The sequence below is a fragment of the Gopherus flavomarginatus genome, chromosome 3 (assembly GCF_025201925.1).
Source record: "Gopherus flavomarginatus isolate rGopFla2 chromosome 3, rGopFla2.mat.asm, whole genome shotgun sequence".
NCBI classification, from domain to species: Eukaryota; Metazoa; Chordata; order Testudines; family Testudinidae; genus Gopherus; species Gopherus flavomarginatus.
The window spans coordinates 230,394,548-230,415,926 of NC_066619.1; the positions used below are offsets into that span (position 1 = coordinate 230,394,548).

Sequence of the window (21,379 nt, forward strand, 5' to 3'; positions counted from 1 at the left end):
ATCTAAATATGTATATCATTAATGCATATGCAGTTATGAGAATTGTGTTGTGTGACTGTCACTAAAATATGCTGTGGGTATGGGAATACTAGCTGCCCAAAGACAATAACCAGAGGGATAACCAATGCCCGGGAGGATGTCGAATAACCATCAACAGCCATTGTCCAGCAAGGGAGCTACAATTCAATGACTCACTTGCACAAGCCTATAGCCAGGGCAAGTGCTCAATCTTGTCTGGTGACTTAGCAATGTCTGCCAGACATGCCTGGACCTATGTTCTCCAAGCACATGGACTAAGTGTATAAAACAGGACACAGTGGACCCATGCTTCATCTTTTTTCTTCTCCCTCACCTGTGCTGAAGGCAACGAGAACACTGGAGCTAAAGAGACTGGTCCCTGAGCAGAGGAAAAAGCTTGCATATGAAAAACTAATCAACCTGCAATATCCAGTGGGGTGAGAGAAACTGCTTAATTTAGATGTTGCCCAGTCTAACAGGGCTGAGAGTGTAGACTGTGTGTTTATTTTATTTTATTTTGGTAATCAATCTGACTTTTTACCTATCACAGATTTTAAGTGATGATATGTTTTAAATCAATAAACTTGTTCTAGTATTTATCCTTACTAGTGAATTTGACTGAAGTGCTTGGTAAATCTGCTCAGGTTACAAAGGCTGGTGATATCCACTTTTCATTAATGAAGTGGATTAATAAATTAATCATCAATTAATAAACTTGCATTGCTCAAGATGGTATAATCCTAGGGTACAAGGCTGGGAGCTGGGATATTTGGCTGGTCCCTTTATCCGTGTGATTCATGAGTGACTCTGGGAGCATTCATGCAAAATGCAAAGTACAGGGTTCGTATTCAAGTAGAATCTGGGTATTACGTAAGTCTTTGGCTTGAGGAGGAAAAACCCTCAGGTCCATCTACAGAAGCTGCTGTGTAGCATGGCTGCAGCCACTGCTATCTGATATATGGGAAGTAGTTGATGTGCTCATGTGGGATTTTAGCCTAGCTGGATTGCTGTTGTGCGTTGCCTCACTAGTTATGCCCCAACATTCTACATACTCATTCTGTATACTCCTGTGAAGAGCCCTGCAGAGTAGGGGTGCAGAGCCTGAGGCACCTTTCTTACTGCATCATGTCGTGAGCAGCTGGGGATACTTGTGCCATGCATATTTTTTGTTTCTGTGGTCCTAGTAGGTCCTCATAAGTGTACGCAGGATCTGGGCTTTGTTGTAATTACATATTTATGACAATATTTTTTCTTTTCTTCAAATAGATACTGTGTGTCTGTTTGAATATGTGTGCGAGAAAGCCTGATGGAAAAACGTTCAGAGTACATTGATTTAGCAGCCATCTTCTGAAGTTTCCTATCTCTCCGTTAGAGACTAAATATTACTTTCAGCCCAGTTCTGTTCCCAATGAAAATAATGGGAATTTTGCCATAACTAAGCAGGAGCAGGCTCTTTCAATTGTCTTATAAACAAAATTGTATTTAAACAACTTTTTAAAATTCTTTTGCCATTCTTTGATTATACTCCAATTTCGTTTAAAAGAAAATAAAAGGGAAAATAAAGCACTCATGCTCAGAATTTACAGGCCAATGATAATCCCAGCTAATATTTCACCATCCTAGTTCCTGAGCTATGTTTTAGTGACTTCTGCTTTTGCACAAACTGCTGTACAGTGGCAATGCTGCTCCATAGCTGCTTATCCATCCTCTGGGCCTGGAGGAGCCGCCCTACCCCACTGAAGAGATGCTAGTGGGGATAATGCATCCTTATAAAATTAGAGCTGGTGAAGCTGTCCTCAATTCTCTGAATGGTAGCATGTTGCATGGACTCCCCAGATCCTGACCTAGCCTTTGCTCAGTGGAATAGTATTAGTTTTGCTACAGAATTACAAAGAAGAAAGCTGGATTTGCCATCAACACAGGTGTAAAATACCTCTTTTCATATCAGATAGAATGTTAAATATAGATCCTTTGTAACCATCTTTGTTTTTACTCAAAACTGTTGTGTCTGGAATTTCCAGGAGGCTTCAAAAACCTTCATTCTCCTGCTCACTGCAGACCCAGCAAAGACTTTGACTTGTGATTTTAAAAGTAATGTTTATCTTCAAGCTAGTGAACCTACTGGATGACTATTTGTTAATTTTAAAAAATATTTTTGCAGCTTTTGAAAAGTTGAATAAGTTCTTATCCACAAGTGCATGAAAAGTTTGATCTCTCAGATCAGATTCAGAGAGTCCCTTTCACCTTACTTCCCTATTCCATATTCTTTGCATTCACTGCTTCTAGACTTTGGGCTGAATGGTTTTTATTTTTTCACAGTGGTCACTTCCAAAAGTGAAATAATTTTGTTGTTTTTTGTAGGATGGAATGGGGAATCTGAGAGTCACCAAAAAAGGAATTCGACTTGAAGGCATATCTGAATTTCTACTTCCATTGTATGTGAAAGAAATACATTCCCGAAAGGTAGGAGCTTGACATCTTTTGGGTTTATTTACAGATAATTCAGATTAATTTCTTCATCCTGAACATGTAGGACAGGATTTCTTCATCCTTTAAACTGGCATTCAATGCAGACTTGCTTTGAGAATACTTTAAGAGAAAGCACTGTAGAGAACTGAAAGGCTCATGAGTGCCAAAGACGAGATATAATCTAAGAAGTGGATATTCACTGTTATCTGAAACATTCTGTTCCTGTGCTATTACTTAGAAAGTGCCATCATCCCTCATCTATGTGAGAAAACAAAATATGTACATTAATCTTCAGGAGAGGGAGCTTAGCACTGTGAATGGAACATTTGATTCTTCCAGTTTGATGTGAACCCAGCAACACAAGTTCTGCAAAATGCAATGAAAAGAATGAACATATATATACTTATGTAGCTCCACCTGAGTACCTTCTAGCTTCAGCTAGTTTAATTTTTTTCATTAGGTACAGGGAATTTTATTAAAACTGGATAATGTACACTCGGATGGAGATTTGTTCAAGGCAACCCATTTGTAATATTGCTAAAAATGTAATTGTTTTATCACTTAACAGCAGGCCATTATAGAAAAAATCATTAAATCAAGACATTATATATTCAAAAGTTCAACGCAGCTCATTTCAGCTGAGTCATGCTGAGTTGTAGCTCTCCTAGATATATTAAAAATAAAAAGAAATTGCAGTACTTGAATTCTATTAAGTTCTTGCTGCTATACAAATGCTATCAGAGAGGAATGTTAAAATATGTTTTAGTCAATGAAGTACAGAGAATTTTAATATGCATAGTGCAAATGTTGACAGGAATGAAGAGCTATTAAAAATGTCTTTCCACTATTAAATCTCCCTCAGAAAGGTCTTTGACCTCAACAGGCAGTAGAAACAATCATGTATATTCATGAAAATGTATCATGAGAACTACAGGCTACAATAAGCTTAAAATCTAAATTTATAAGTAGCACCTTGATATTTTTCCTTCATGATTATGTGTTTTATGTAGTAGAGAGAGCCTGAGAAATGAGCCTGGTGCAAGTGTCCTGTTATGAGGCCTGACACCTGAACTAGAGCAGTAGTCAGGCCCTGTAATATAAAGCAAAGCTAGCAAAAGTCAGGCTGTGAGCAGAAGTCAGACTCTGCTTGCATGCAAACTCACAGAAACTGGCAAAAACAGGGCTGATATTGCAAAAAGAGATACATTCCTAAGAAGTATGAGGCACTCAGGAAAGCACATTCCAGAAGGGTGATACCAGAACACCCCGATACCAAGTATGGTACAAACACACTCTCCGAAGATGATAGGACACTGATTCTCCCTCCTTCACACCACTTAAGTATAAGGTCAGGATGTCAGTATGATGGATAGAGATGTTTTGATTGAACCCATGTATAAGCTAAAGGGGTGGTAACTAACTACATCAGAGAGGCAATATGTAACCTGTTTGTATCAGTGTATGAAGAGAGGTCTTGGAGGAAATGTTTTTGGCTAGTCGAGGGGGGAATGGAAAGTCCCACTGTTCACTAAGCTGTGTCCCTTGTCACTGGCATACATATGCTAGTGTAACTGTAGATGTTAACCCAGGGAGCTAGGGCTGTGCTTCATCAACAATAAACCTGACTGTGTGCCGTCCCTACTAAATGGGTCTGTGGTTATTGGGCAGTTCTATCAAGGTCTGCTGTGTTTGCTATCTGCACATAGCTGGGACAGCACAACTCAGAAACACAGATGCAGCCAACATCTGACAATACTTAGTTCTTAAAATAATCAGTTAAAGGAGACAGAGCTGTTAATTGTCCATTCATCTATAAGACGAAAAAAACTGGTGAAGATTTGCAGAATCGTGAGTGTTTGCCTGCCAACTGAAATATCATGTAACACTTTATCAATCTGTGTATATGTCAAAATAGTCATTGTGTTTTGATCACTTTATTTGATAATCATCTTTGGCTTTTCTATTCACAATCAGTTTGTTCCCTTAAGACTTGCCTTTTGAAAAATATTCCTTATGAAAGGTTTGCTACAAATAGGAAAAGGTAATTAGTGTAACATCTATAAGCAAACCTTCAGTAACAAGGTAGCTGAATATATTTAGAAATGCAAATATCATCTCTTTGATTTAGATCATGATACAACCAAAAGATTAAGCTCACAAAAATGACCTCTATCTATTTTGTTAGCCATTGTGATGGGACAAAGCCAGATGGCTACAGTAAAGTACTGAGAAACAGGTATGTTAGCCCCAGGCTAAACAAATCCCTAGTACCCTGGTAACCAAATGGCAGTTGCTCCAGGTTATTCAAGGCACCTGGGGCCAATTAAGATCTTTCTAGAAGGCAGTAGAGATAGCTACTTTAATTAGAACACCTGCAGCCAATCAAGGCAGGCTAATCCGGGCACCTGGGTTTAAAAAGGAGCTCACTCCAGTCAGGCAGGGAGGAGCCAGAGGAGAAGGAGCATGTGTGAGGAGCTGGGAGCAAGAAGGCAAGGAGTTGAGAGTGTACTGCTGGAGGATTGAGGAGGATAAGCGTTATCAGACACCAGGAGGAAGGTCCTGTGGTGAGGATAAAGAAGGTGTTTGGAGGAGGCCATGGGGAAGTAGCCCAGGGAGTTGCAGCTGTCATGCAGCTGTTACTGTTGTACCAATTATATTAGACCAATAAAAATCAGCAGGATCTTATTAAAGGGGGACAAGGCAAAGATGCCACATTTATTATGATAACAATTTATGACTAATAACTAATATATTAATTCTTATACACACACATTATACCTAATACCTATACACACACACACACTCACACACACACATACACATTCATCAGGTGTTCTGCAGCTGCTGCATAGTTACCAGTCCTGAAGATAGCTTAAGTTCATGGCTTGATTTTGCAGCTTGGGTTCGTAGCTTGTGGCAGCTAACTGGCCAGGAAAGCTGGGCACAAGGCTGAGCTGGATCTCTGTTGGGCAGGCACCGATGTTCTTCCATGTTGGCAGCAGAATGTTACCTAGAGTTTCTCATCTCACCCTTCTTTTTTATAGGCTTTTAGTTTGGATTCAAAGTCTATAGGTCTTGCTGTGTCACGCTGCCTCTGGGTTTAGATTGATCACCCATCAATTGCAGGCGTGACTTTCAGCCTTGGACCTGGCTTTGATCTTCCTTCTGTTGTTCTGTTGTCCTTTTCTTTTTAGGGTGGATGCTTCTTACTTTGTTTAGGGCTGTTGTCTAGGTCTTCAGCCGTTGGTATTTGAACGTTATCTCATCAGGACAGGCTGGGGCTGGAGGTTGATTCCATCATTCATACATACCTCATTCACACATCTAAACTAAACTAATAAGATTACAGCAGGGTTTGCAAAAATGAAGGTTGGAGGAAGCTTTTACAAAATGGAGTGAGTGTTTTAAAATGGGGTTTGAATTACAATATGGAACAGAAGTTACAGTGTAGGCAAGTGTAGTGAATGGTGAACAGAAGTTACATTAATAAAGTGAACAATTAAAAACAATTTCATTTATCAGTTCTACATTACAGGAGGCACTATAGACAGCTGCGATCCACAGGGCCCTGGGCTGGAACCCGGAGTAGAGGGTGGGCCTGGGTTCCCTCCCAACTCCTGATCAGACACAGGAGGAGCTGACCCAGACTGTGGGTTCCACAAGAGGGGAAGATCACTGAGGTGAACAAATCCGCCAATAAGCGCAGGACCCACTAAGGTAGAGGAGAAACTTTGTCACACCATTTCTACCAGGAATAGGCATTTAAGGTCACATTCTGCCCTCTAATATGTGAATGTGCAACTGTGGCTGGAATTTTTTTTCAAAGTGTCATGCTACAGAAAGGCACAAAGACCCTCTCAAAATAATCTTCCTAAGAGTCTCATGTACATCTTTGTAACTCAATGATCCTTGATCCACTAACTTAGCTTTAGCTTTTTTATTATTTCCAGAAGTAACAAAGTAAATCACTAATATTCTAAGGGTGATACTGGGGCCTAATGTAGGAAATATAAGATTTGTTTTAAAACCTGCAGAATACTTCAGGAACATTTTCAAATAAAGCTAAAAAAATAAAATCAAGTATTCCTAGAAACATCCATGTCCCCACCCAGCCAATAAGAACTTTACAAATGCAGTGTTTATGGAAGTTTTGCAAATTCCCCAGACTCAACAAGCCTTGTAACTACATTGGGGAAAACACAGCTCCTTCCCAGTGGTCACAGAAAGCCAGATTAAGTATGGCATGACAGTTCCTTCCCATGGGTGATGTCTGTGATTCTGTCTATCTCAACTGCTATGTGTGATAATCAGGCTTATAGGAATTATGTTACTATATTTATCCACCAAGACCTTGCTGTTGCCAAGCGCTTAAGCAGGTGTGACTTTGCTCACTCAGGTAGAATTGGGAAAGGTATAGAGAAGAGCAATAAATAAGGATGTGGAACATCTTCCATATGAATAGAGATTAAAAGGACTCAGACTGTTCATCTTAGAAAAGAGACAGCAAAGGCGGGTGGTATAACTGAGGCCTATATAATTATGAATGGTTTGGAGAACATGAATATGGAAGTGTTATTTACTCCTTTACATAATACAAGAAGCAGGGGTCACCCAATGAAATTAGTAGTTGGCAAGTTTAAAACAAACATAAGGAAATACTTCTCTACACAATGCATAGTCATCCTGTGGAACTTGTTGCCAGGGGATGTTGATAAGTAGAAGTGGGTCCAAAAAAACATTTAGATAAGTCCATAGGGGATAGGTCCATCAAGGGATATCAGCCAAGAGGGTCAAGGACACAAGCCCATGTTCAGGGTATCCCTAAATCACTGACTATTAGAAGATGCATCTGGACAATGTGATGGATCACTAAATAATTGTCTGTTCTGTTCATTTCCTCTGAAGCATCTAGAACTGACTACTGTCAGAAGATAGGATAATGGTGGACCACTGAACTGACCCGTATGGCCATTCTTATGTGAAGTAGTCCAGTTGAAATCATTGGGAGACATCCTGGCTGCTTTGAAGTCAAAGGGAGTTCTACCATTAATTTCAATGGGGCCAATACTGCTGCTCACATAAGTATATGCTTAACTTTGCTTAAGTCCTATGAAAGATTGGTGTGCCAAGAAGACTAGATAGTCTCCCAGAGGACTACTAGGTGGAAAAATAGACAAAATATAAAATGGTGGCTGTGGGGCTGGAGCAAGGTAGACCTGGGAATAAGTCCTTTTATATATATATTTATATAGATAGATAGAAAGGAAAAAGGGGGAAAGAGGATAGGTGTAGCTGCATTGTTTGGAAAGGGTTTGGGGTACCCATTCAGTCACAGAGCCTATATTCTGGACCAGTATTTACTTAACACTCCCCCACACTAATATATAATGGAGACTGATTACAGTCCTAAGGCTGTAGTAACCATTGTGGGATGTAAAAATGTGGATGGGAGGAGGGGGAGTGAAAGATGCTTCTGGAGCTGTGCTAAAGCTGGAAATGCATGGTGGTTTTTTACTTCTGCTACTAGTTGCTGAGGAATATTTGCATTATTCTGGGACCTTCCTGCCAGGCTGACCTTTCCCCTGGATATGCAGAACCAGCAGGCTTGATTTGTCTGGGCCACAAATATAGTAAATGCCGCCATTTGAAAGTAATAAATTGGGATGTATTTTTTGATGGCAGGATGAGAGGAAAACACAACTTAAATCTGTTGAACTACATTGTATTAGGAGAAAAAAAATGAGGAGTACTTGTGGCACCTAAGAGACTAACAAATATATTTGAGCATGTTGGCATTTTTGGGGAGTGGGGTGGGGAAATAGAGACTGTGACTTCCATAGGGAGGGTTAACATGCGAGTCTCATACTCATTTTCTTTCTGGCATGCATAGATTTCTGACCTTTTTTTGACAGCAACAAGTGGTTATTTACTACAATGATTTGATTTTCTCTGTAAACTAGCAAGAAGGTTAATACAAAGGAAAACAATAAAGACATTCTCACAGCATCAGCTTCCTGATGTTCTTTATAACAGACTTGATTTGTGTTATGTTGCAGGGATCAGTCTTGAAAATGTTCCCCAAACTTAAATTTCTTTATCTCCCATTATTGGCAATTGTTTCTGATACTTGAAAAGTAGAAGTAACTACGTGATTCATAAACAGTACTTGATATTCAGACTGAGATAATATAGATTCTGTTATCACTTATTTTCTTTCCTTCCTTTTGAGTAACTGTCTATTTAGATGAGATAAGAAATCTTAGTTGGTATTTTCCAGATTTCTTAATAATCAGCTTCTATAATAAACTAACATCAAATTCAGATAGTAGCAATGTGAACAGAATATTGTCTTAGGTGCTAAGTTACAGCACAAATGTGAGCAGCTGATTGGATACTCATCCCAGATCCCCGAAGGGAATTATTATTTAAACTATATATGTGAATTTCTGTTTCCCATTGAAATAGGCTTTGCACTTGCAAATAAAGAAAATACTTTAAGAATAATTGTTTTTGTTTTTTTCACCTTAGCCACTTTTTGAAAGGAGCACTGTCATGGTATAATTCCCCACTCTGCACCTTAGCGTCCAAAAGATGGGGTACCAGCATGAATTCCTCTAAGCTCAATTACCAGCTTAGTACTTGTAGCGCTGCCACCAACCAGGAATTCCAGTGCCTGGTACACTCTGGTCCCCCCAAAACATTGCCCGGGGACCCCCAAGATCCAGACCCTCTGGATCTTAACACAAGGAAATTAAACCCTTTCCCTCACCATTGCCTCTCCCAGACTTCCCCTCCCTGGGTTACCCTGGAAGATCACTGTGATTCAAACTACTTGAATCTTAAAACAGAGAGGAAAATCCGCCTTCCCCCTCCTTCTCTCTCCCCTTCCCAGACTCTCCCTGAGAGAAAGAAAGTAATCCTAACACAGAGAGAAATCAGCCTTTCTCTCTCCCTTCCCTCCTTTCTCCCCACCAATTCCCTGGTGGATCCAGACCCAGTCCCCTGGGGTCTCACCAGAATAAAAAAACAATCAGGTTCTTAAACAAGAAAAGCTTTTAATTAAAGAAAGAAAAAACAGTAAAAATTATCTTTGTAAATTTAAGATGGAATGTTACAGGGTCTTTCAGCTATAGACACCTGGAATACCCTCCCAGCCTAAGTATACAAGTACAAATTAAAATCCTTTCAGCAAAATACAAAATTGAACTCCTTCCAGCCAAATACACATTTGCAAATAAAGAAAACAAACATAAGCCTAACTCGCCTTATCTACCTAGTACTCACTATTCTGGACATATAAGAGACTGTATCAAAGATATTGGAGAGAAACTTGGTTGCACGTCTGGTCACTCTCAGAACCCATAGAGAACAACAACCAAACACTAACAGCACACACAAAAACTTCCCTCCCTCAAGATTTGAAAGTATCCTGTCTCCTGATTGGTCCTCTGGTCAGGTGACAGCCAGGCTTACTGAATTTGTTAACCCTTTACAATCAAAAGAGACATGAAGTACTCCTGTTCTATTAACCCTTAACTATCTGTTTATGACAAGCACACATGAAATTCTGCACTTGAAAATTAAAGGTTACTCACTTGCATCTTCCTTGTGATTTAATCCATAAGTGTCACAGCTTGCTTGAAAAAAAATGTTGTGTATCTGTTATATTAAGAATACAAAACATTAAAATGTGAGAAGGATGATAAAGCAGCAGAATGAGGTTCACCCCCCACCCCTTTTCCATCAGGAAGTAAAATATGCAATTGAATTTGAGGACTTTACATGCTCTTTTTTTGTTTCTGATTTATTTTCCATACTACTTAAAATGGAACCCATAAAAGGTCTGATATACAAATATCTTCTCTTTGATAAAGTTTGCCATTTTCCCATTAAAAGAAGGTAGACAGTGAAATGCAGTTGATTGATTGTTAGTACTTGAGCTGAGACAATTGATAGCAGTTGTGCAAAAATATTTTCTGATGTTTCCCTTGCACAGAGGAGGGAGGCTGTAGAGAGGTCACATGGGGACCTCTGCACACACCTGGGGGCACTATAAAGCCCCCAGGTTCACTGTTTCTCTCCATATCTAAGGCAAGGCAGAAATGAGCTTGGGAGAGGCCAGGGAACTTCCAGTGTTGGAACCATGTCTATTAATCCACTGACCAAAATCCACTGCAGATGATTTGCTTGGTTTTTGGACAAATTCCAAATACTCTACTCTATATCTTCTCATTACTTAATTCAGAGACATTTGTATAACATGATTCTAGGATTCTCCCTCTGTGTGTCACTCTGAAGCCTAGAATGTCTGAGTCAGTGTGAAGTGATGAAAACAGCTATAAGGATATCTGAGAGCTCTTCTTATTTAGAATATCATCAGATTCAATCATCACTGGGATTCATGCTCTGTAACTGTTCAATTTTAAGTTCCTGGTTATTTTTAGCTTTTTGTCATTTTAGGAGTTACACTCATATGATAAATGGGTTTTCACCTAGTGAAAAATTAATATGAAAAGCAAGTGCTAACCATTTTTAAAAGCCCATTTGGAGATTTGAAATATTGATGCCAGGAATTTGGCTTTCCCAAATATTTACCTTTAGTAAATAGTGTGGAGTTAGACTTCCTCAAGCGATGTCCTATTCTTCACCATGGTAAAGTAGTAGCGCTAGTTAGTTATGCAAATTTTTGCTTCCCAGAAATGTAAACAAAAAATTCATATTTACTTTGGCTGTAGAAATTACATAACTGATAGGCTCTTTGTAAAGTGCAACTTGCCCAGCAGCCAGTGACTGATAGGTCTGGCGCTGTCCCCTCTGGTGTACCCACTCCCTCATAGAATAAGTCTGAAAACTCATTGTAGGAACCGTGTGTCACAGTTCGGGGCAACTGCACCTGTCTTCCTCCTCTGCGGTTCCTCAAAGGCACCCACAGTAGGCTCCTAGCTCTTAAGCTGTCATGTCTCTTGGGTGGAGACTGGTGTGTCTCTACCATCTGACAGAGGGTTTTCCAGGTGACACAGGTTTCTGGCTATACTGTGATATTCCTAGCAAGCCAGAGTGCATGAACAGGCCAACATCTGTACTTGGATTTCTCTTTGAAGGCAATCACCAGATAATTGCCCACAGTTATTAGTTACCACTCAGCTCCTTCTAAGCATACACATTTATTATTAACGTAAAAGTATTGCGGAGAAAACACATTAAAAACAATAAAAGAACCTACTCACCTGCTAATAATCTTACCAGAGATTACCCCCAACTCCAACAAGAGCTTTGACAGGAGTCAGTGCTTCAGATTTCACAAAGGGGCTTTTCCTGTAGTTACAAATTCATAACAGACTTAGCTCAGACCAAGCACGCCCATGAATAGATTAGTCTTTCCTTTATACCATTTGGGCCTTTGATCTTATGATGCTGGGAACAGGTAATCAATACACAATGGTCCTCTTCTGAGAGCATAGCTTCAAAAGGCTGACTTTTTGCTTTCACCTCACCTAGAGATTCCCCGCTATTTGTCCAAAACTCCATTATTGTCTGGTCCATTGTTCAATATAGTCCTTTGGAAGTTCATAACATTTCCCAGGGTTCACATTCCAGCTTTCCCCTAGAGAAGTTGCATACAGTTCTGGTCCACAGTAATACATACATTTTGCATTTATTGCAATGGCTACCAAAGAGACGTAAACTTAATTCAGTGCATTTTTTCCATGGATATTGCCATATCTGTCATCTTGTGGATCTTGAAACCTGAAGAAAGGAAAGTTTTGGGAAAGCATGGATACCATATTCTATTCAAAACATCTAGATTTTGAAGTATACATATTTGTTTGAACCAATATCTGATTCTTAAAACTTAACCACAAATAATCTGATCTTTTTCTTGTTTTTTAGCGTGAGAAAGTTACTTTATTTATCTAGCTATAAGATTCTGAAAGACTGTAAGAAGTTCATTACCACAGACAAAGTCCCTTGTGTATCAGCTCTGCTCTTGACATTTTTTTCATAAACAACTTTAACTGACTTAGTACCCCTGGGACTTTGTGTAATGACTTCCAGTATACTAGAGGCATTATGACTGTGAAACTGAACTAGTGTAAGAAAATATACTGTGAACCTTTCATACAGAATCTTTTTCTTAGATATCCTGAACTTTGGGATACTTTAAGCTGCATTATGTATCTGTGTTTTTCTTTAGGTGTAGATAATTGTTGTTATAATTGTACACATTATGTCTTCTAACGCCTGTCAAAATGTTTGGAAGCTATTCATTATAATACAACCAATTTTACAAACATTAAAGAAATAAAATAAAATAGTGCACTCTAAAAAAGCTTAACAACAATAAAGTTGAAAATGGGAAAAGAAAAGGGATAAAGGATGATACTAATGGTTCCAACTCAGCTCCCTATGGTGTGTAACAAAACCCCATTCTGATAAGGCCAACAGTTGTCAAACTAATCGTCAATCTTTTGAACTTACAATCTTTTTACTCTAAAATTTATTTTTTTTAAGTGGTAAGAGAAATTGTGAGATGAAATTCAGGGGAGAGTTCTACAGCCTAGGGCACATCACAGTAATAGATTCCTGCTTGCCTACTGGTTGAAGTCATGATAATGAGAATTTTTTAAATGGTTGCTGGTGTCTGAATACAGATGTGCAAGGTCTCAGATATAGAGGGAAAGATTCTCTGCCTCATTCTGGTCTAATGAACCATTAATAAATCCCCTGATGGAGAGTTTCAGCAGTCATTGAGCCAGGCCATGTGAAGGGATATCAAATGGTTCCAGGGGAGCTGGGTCCAGACCATCAAGGTCCTTGTGGTTTTTTTTTCTTTTACTTTACTTCTTGCCAATGTGCTTGGACTGAAGCTGCTCGTCTGAGCTACTGCCATTGCCACGGTATCCACACTACTAATTTTAACATGCTAGCTCAAGCTGGTCTATCATGAATCTGTCTACCTGCTCTGGGATGTACAGTTTGACTCTCGCCTCCTTGTTCTGTTTCACTTGTTTGCTTTTCTAGTCAAATTCCTCCTCCTCCCTGTGAACCATAAAACTGGGTCTATAACCTTTCTACTGTAGCAAGCAAATATGTCAATATGTATGTTTGAGGGAATATGTGGAGACCATCTTCATTGAATGGAACTTGCGGAATGGTTGAAAAAGGGTTGTATAACTAGCAAAGGTATGTAAATCTGCTATCAGATGCAGAAGGATGTGGTAGAATATTTTGCATCATCTCTTGGATATTTTGATGTATGTAGGTGTTTAGCTTTGAGAGTTTTAGATGAGAAATTAGTTCTTGTAATGGTAATTTTGGGAGGTTACTTGAATTGCTTGCAAGGTATATGATTAGTTGTCTGTGAGATCATGTGAAAGCTATGAAGGCCAGTACGGCAAAGGTGACATGCTTATCAAACTGATATCCTACTAATAAATTCATTTTGATAACAAGAATAGTATGGCAGACCATGTTCAACAAGGTTGGGAAAGCTAAATATTTCTCTTATGTTTGATTATACTCCAGACCTCTCCTGACTGGAACCAATATCGTGAGTATTGAGGTTTCAAAAGATGGCACAAAGGTGGTTGAGAGCTTTGTAGATTTCATTGATATCCTCCTTTGTTTTGGGGAGGATATTACAGATATGTTTCAGAGGAGTAGTCACGTTAGTCTGTATTGGCAAAAAACAATGAGGAGTCCTTGTGACACCTTAGAGACTAACATTCATTTGGGCATAAGTTTTCATGGGCTATAACCCACTTCATCAGATGCAGGGAATGAAAAATACAGAATGTGGGTATAAATTTACAACAGATGAAAAAGATGGCAGTTGCCTTACCAAGTAGGGGGTCAGTGCTATGAGGCCAATTCAATCAAGGTGGATGTGGCCCATTCCCAACAGTTGACAAAAAGATGTGAGTATCAACAGAGGGAAAATTACTTTTTATAGTGACCCAGCCACTCCCAGTCTCTATTCAGGCCTAATTTGATGGTGTCAAGTTTGCAAATTAATTCCAGTTCTACAGTTTCTTTCTCACTGAAGTCCATTTTTGAAGTTTTTTTTCTTGAAGAATGGCCGCTTTTAAGTCTGTTATTGAGTGCCCAGGGAGACTGGCCAAACCAGACAGTCTCTGTGCAAAAGAATAAATGGACACACAGACATCAAGAATTGTAACATTCAAAAACCAGTAGCAAAAAACAATGTACATGGAAGAGGGGCATTGCTGGCACATGATGGCTCATGCCACATAGATAGATGTGCAGGTGAACACGCACCTGATCGTGTGGCTGATGTGATTAGGTACTGTGATGGTGTTCCTTGAATAGATATGCTGACAAAGTTGACAACAAGGTTTGTTGCAGGAATTAGTTCCTGAGTTAGAGTTTGGGGAAGTAGCCCAAGGAGTTGTAGCTGTTGTGCAGTTGTAGCAGGAGGCACAGCTACAGTCCACAGGACCCTGGGCTGGAACCCAGAGTAGAGGGCGAGCCCAGGTTCCCCCCAAACCTCCCAACTCCTGATCAGACACAGGAGGAGTCGACCTGGACTGTGGGTTCCACCAGAGGGGAAGGTCTCTGGGCTTTTCCCCGACCCATATGATGAATCTCTGAGGCGAGCAAATTTGCCAATAAGAGCAGGACCCACCAAGGTAGAGAAGGAACTTTGTCACACTGCCTACTGTAGTTTTCACTCCATATATCTGATGAAATGGGTTATAGCCCACAAAAGCTTATGCCCAAATAAATTTGTTAGTCTCTAAGGTGCCACAAGGAGTCCTTGTTGTTGTTCTAGCTATGATTATACATTTGGCTCATTGTGGGAAACAAAACTATGACAATTGAGCTAGTATAGCTGCAGCATGGTGCTGAAAATCCAATTCAGCAGGTAAATCAATATATATCTTTCATCTCATGTGCTGCTTACTCACTGAATTTTGTTGGAGCAGCTGCTGTAATAGTTCTCTCCAAGTTGTTCTAAATTTTGGAATTGTTCAAAGAGTGTACACCCTGTTTTACTCTTCCAGACCCTGGGATGTGTTGAAATATCATATTAGCATTCTATTAAACTGCCAAAGTGTGATAAGATAGTAAGCAAGGGCAGAGGCAATTCACCCACTATGAAATCAGATTGTGTTCTTGATGCTTTAGAGGAGATCAAGGCTTCACACAATCTGACACCAGAAACTGATAGCTTGCCAGAGTTTTTTTCATTTCATGTGCTGAAGATGTGGTGTACTATCTTATTGAATAATTAACATTATTAGCAAAAAATTGCCTAGTCCAAATCTTGATGTAACAATGGCTTGTGGTTTATTTGGTGTTCTTTGAGATTCTTAGTCTAGTGTGTGTTTTATGACATGCTTGTAGAATGTTGCATATATTAATCAAACTTATAACATCTGTACCTCATGTTATAAGGCAGGGGTAGGCAACCTTTGGCATGTGTGCCGACGGTGGCACATGAGCTGACTTTCAGTGGCACTCACACTGCTTGGGTCCTGGCCACCAGTCCGGGGGGCTCTGCATTTTAATTTAATTTTAAATGAAGCTTCTTAAACATTTTAAAAACTTTTATTTACTTTACTTACAACAATAGTTTAGTTATATATTATAGACTTATAGAAAGAGACCTTCTAAAAATGTTAATGTATTACTGGCACGCAAAATCTTAAATTAGCATGAATAAATGAAGACTCGGCACTGCTTCTGAGAGGTTGCTGACCTCTGTTTTAAGGTTATGTATTGAGTGTTTGCATTGTAAACCTCTGTCACTTTCTAACTCACCAGACACAAAGGAAGCACTAACTAATGTAAAATGCTGGCTTCCTACAGAATATTAGGTCATGCCTACCAAGAAGGTCTATTGAAACCAAATGGGACATTGTGAAATGCCAAAAAACAGACTTTTTTAATTGCTCCCTCACATGGTGCTGTGAACTTGTCCCATCAGCTTGAACTCTGGGGGGAGGGAATAAAAGTCCCTGGCAAGGAAATGCTACTTGGACTCATAGGGGCAAGGATTACTAAGCATAAGGAAAAGATCTGCAGTGCTTGGCCTGTGTTAGCCCTAGAGGACATTTACAGCTTCCTTATTATAGAACCTTCTACCACCTTGTAAGCCCTAAGACTGTAACTCATACATGTGTCTGTGTACCTGCTTTAACCTTGTAAATAACTTGTCTTTTTCTTAGCTAATTAATTTTTAGTTAATTTGTTATAGGATTGGCTACAAGGGTTGTCTTTGGTGTGAGAGCTAAATTGCAATTGACCAGGGGTATGTGACTGGTCCTATGGGACAGGGAGTAACCTGGGTATTGTTGTGATTTTTAGTGTATGAGACCATTTATCACAAAGGCACGTTTGCCTAGGTGGCAAGATACATCAGAGTACCCACTGTGACTGACTGTGACTCCATAGTTAGGCTGTTATGGTGCCTGAGGAGTTCACAACTTGATATTTGGTTAGTGAAATCTAAGTATAGAATTCACAGTCAGCTTGGGATTTGTGCCCTGCTTCTTAACAGTCTGTCCTCAGGTTGGCACTCACTCTGGTGCCACTCCACATTGCTAGACAGGAGTTTTTCAGCAAGCTAAAATGAGCTAAGATCCATCTAAGAACATCCACAGGGAAGGAAGGGTTAAGCAACTTGGCATTTTATTTCTATAGAGAACTCAAAAGCAAGATGGATAGACTAGGAGTAGCTAATTAGTAAGATTGCTTCAGAGAAAGCTAGGATGGTCCTTTTGTAAAAGTACTTAGTGATGACTGCACAATTTTGCATGGCGGGGGGCAGGGAACCCAAATTTGAGGTTTTGAGCTGGGCCCAGAACATCCTTGGCACAACACTGTATTCAGCCAGCCTACCTAGATCCTAAGCGAGCCCTTCAACTCACAGCACAGAGACTAGAGAGGGACAGGAAGGAGAAGTGATGAAAGGAAGTATAGCAAACAGGTCCATGGAGAGCATCTACCATGTTCCCTAACTGCCCCTTCCTGAATTCAAAGTCCAACTGAAAACCAATCTACTGCTGTATATTCAGCCAATGTAAAGAAAAGAGGGCAAGTATTGTATAATGATGTCAGGTGTATGGGTAAAATTCTGCATCCTGAACTAGCTGTAAGTGATGAAGGAGCCATACTGCAATCTGTTACAGAAAGAGAATTACACTAATGGAATCTTGTGATCCCATAAGCATGTGTTGCTGTTGTAAAATGTTCACAAGCATAAATAGATGTAGCCTATATAAATTGAACTACTGGGGAAAAAAATCAAAATATATCCAACAAATAAGTGGACTAAGAATTTTTGGCATCACTCTTGACCACATCTTTTTCATGGAAATCTATCTCTGAATTATTTACCCAGCAACAAATCTTCTGTTTTCCCAGGATCAAGGGACAAGGCTGCTCTGTTTTCAAATGGCCTATCTGTAACAGAGACTGCACTTGCTGGCTACGTAGATTCAATGATATATAGTTTCACATCAGCAGCATCTATTCAAACCATTTTATGAAATTGTCACCAAGAAATCCCATATGTATGTTGAACAAGAAATATGATTGATCCTTGTAGTGCACTGCAAATCAAATCCCCTGGCAATGATGCAGTTTTTTCTATTTTTGCCGCTGACTCTTCAATCCATAATATGACTCGAACCACTGGAGGGAAGTTCAGGCCACACAGCAGCAACCCTTAATCTCTGAAGCAGCAACCCATAGTCAGTTGTGTCAAAAGCTGCCAAAAGATCTGTCTGGAAAAGAACAGCCAAATGACCCTCCCCTAAACTGGTTTAATTATGGTTTTAAATTATTTTCTTTCCATTAAATGGCTTTCTGTTCTCATCATTTGCATTAATCTAGCAAGTAATCACAATAAAATAATGACAATTAAAATAGCATAAAACAGATTAATTGTTGATATGCTAATAATATAGTTTGTCAAAGCTCTGCAATCAGTGTAAAGGTTTATTAGTTTTAAATATATTGCAAGTGTAACAGGCAACTCTCCCAAATTCCTTAATCCCAAGTAGCTCTTTACCACTCACCATCCGATGTTGCCTGAAGCATTAAGGAAGCCCAAATTTGCACCCCTGTAATGCAGTCTTCCTGCCTGTCTTGGAGAGGGAGAAAGTTTTTGTTTATTCTATAATCCATTGCTTCATGTGCTGTCTTTTCTGTCCAGCTGATAGGATCAAAAGAGTGTCCTCTGTTCCTGGATCATGTGCTTTCAAGAGATTGCCCTAAAAGCACACATTATTTTATAACACAATAAAAGATTATTAGAAAAAATGGTTTACAAGACACACAATCAAGAAATGAGATAAAATTGAATGTGTACAACATATTATTAAAATCATGCATTTTTGTACTCAGAGTTGAACACCTAATTAGGTTCAAAATCTATATTTTTATTTTAAAACACCTAGTATGCTTTTGGAGGGAGTCAGGGAAATGTTTCTTGGAAATTCAGGTTCATGTGAAAGCTAAACGTCCTTGGAGATTCCATCCACTCAAGATTTTTCACTAAAACCTCGTGTTCCCTGAATGAAACAGGGTAGAAAGAATGCTGCCTGCTCACACATGAGGCATTGTGAGCAGAGGCTAGCATGCAATAGGCTCCTTCCACCACTCATCTCACCCTACCATACTTGCATCATCCTCTTATGTTCAGCTTAAAAGAGGGAATAAGATCAGATTCACTCTTTGGAAAGCTAGGCAAGAAGCTTATCTTTAGAAGCTTGGCATTTAAGCATCTTGTCCCCTTCAACAGCTGCTCATCATTGGAGTTATGTCTGAGTCTTCTTCCCAACAGAAAGTTTTCTTTGGAAAGGTTGGACTGAGTTCCTCTTCTTCGTCCTGTTAGCAGAAGGTTGGGTTTGGCAAGTTCTGATTATTGCTGATTTTTGTGGCCAATAGCAACATCCACATCACAAAACAAACTTCAGTGGTTTCTCCAGCCTCTAATACACAGATAATTCATACTTTAAAGCATAAACAGGAAATGCTGGAGTATGCTTCAGCCATTTTTAGGTGTGCTTCTTGCTGATTTCTGGTGTTTAAATACTATTTGCTATACCTCCTTTGTCTTTGGGCTCCATGATGGTCAGTTTGAATATTTTTACTCAATGTAGCAGAGGTTTTAGAGGGAAATACTGTCTCCATCTTAGGTAGGTGAAAGAGCATATATGTTCAGTTACTAGCTGGAGATCTTTCAGAAGCTGTTTCTGGCCTTACAGTGATATCTGTTGCCCCTGGTGAACTTCAGTTTTCCTTCCACTTGTTGTCCTGGTGAACTTCAATATTTCTTCCTCATGTAAGCTCATATTTTGCATAGATTCAAATTCTTAACTGGCTTCAGAGACTGTAACAGTATTTCTACTTGTAAAAGAAGTGAGAGACCTTTAACTCTCAGTCAGTCATTAACCACATTGAAAGAGAGCATATATGATGTGACTATTTGAGGGGAAATTCTGCCCTTATATGTATGTTCAAAACTCCCACTGATGTAAGTGGAAGCTGCACTTGTATGTCAAAGTAGCATTTGGCTGTCTATAACTCTGCAGTCAAGAAGAGAGAATTTCTACTTGTAATGTTGCTTTGATAAATTCAACAAATACATGATTCATTTAGGGTTCCTAGAAGTTACAAGGCTGTTAGCTTCTTAATCATTGCTTATCTTTTGGAAAGTATTTGATTACATTGTTCTTGTGATTATATTACAGTAGCATGGTTACTGAAATTGATTGCCCCAAAAAGATTTATTACTTGGATGGGATAAAATATATTTTTTATTAAAACTTAACTAGAACTGAAAAATATTGGCTTGTTTCCAGTCTGGGTTATCAAAAACCATCTGTAATGTAGTATTATAATGTTGTTTGTGTTATTTACCAGTTGCACAGTACATGCATGGAAGGTGTCCATAATTTGCACTAATGTTCTGCAAGACCTATCTTTTTCTTTAGTGGGATTTCTTCCCAAGTATATTCTCATGTATACATGCAGGGCCAGATTCTCTGCTGCTTCCTCTCCAGACATGCCATTTGTGTTGGGGGATCTAGGAGACTCTTTTGGTGTAGCTATGTGAGATCTATAGGCATTGAGGATTCTTATGTGCTGGGGAATTGAAAAGGAGGAGGATCTAGTCTATGCTATCTTTGTATTGCTTGATCAGCACAAAGAGGACACAGAATCCACCCCTCATTGTTTTCAGTGTAAAGTACAATGTCTATTTTTATGACTAAATTCTCCCTTCCTGTGTAGTGTGATAAAATCTAAAATGCTCCCCAATTCCTAATGCTGAAATCTACTCGCCTGACTTGCCTTCATGATTATTTGCCTGTTGGTGAGGATAAAGTCGACACTGTGGAATAAAGAGCCCCCTGTTTTATTGTTTCTCTCAGAATGATGGTGTTCCAATGCACTGAGAGTCTGGTGTCAGTTTATTGTCTATGAACATGACAATGTTGTCTTAATCACAAGCTTTGCCATGGGACCAGTCACAATTGTTTTTGCTGGTAGTCTGTGTAGTGACTGCCATTCTGGAATTCAGTTGGCTGTTCTGCATTCTCCAAGGGCATCTAAGGACACACTGATTCATGACGGTGTCCTTGATTTGCTTTACTTCACTGAAACTAGTTTGGGGTCATGCAGTTGTAAAACTGTATTTTGAACACATCCATTTTTTTTCAGATCAGCTTGGTACTCCTTCTTTATTTCCCTGATTTATTGTTTATCAAAGCAGATATCTGACTTTTGTACTGAAAATTCTCAGCTAATATTACTCATGCTTTTAGTTTTAGGTGATGACAATGGCCCTGACTAATCATCAGTAGTTTAAATCCACCCTCTTTTGTACCAAGCCTGAGTAGCTGACCTTGTCATGAGGATG

The 21,379-nt window shown here is 39.3% G+C and overlaps 1 protein-coding gene across 1 annotated transcript in view; it reads left to right on the top strand.

The window, feature by feature from the left end:
• The window catches only part of SGCZ (sarcoglycan zeta), a 592,995-nt gene that overhangs the window by 382,958 nt on the left and 188,658 nt on the right, over nt 1-21,379 (top strand). The window contains exon 3 of the mRNA XM_050947972.1: nt 2,380-2,481. Coding sequence (XP_050803929.1) covers nt 2,380-2,481 — 102 coding nt within the window. The remainder of the gene's footprint in view (nt 1-2,379; nt 2,482-21,379) is intronic.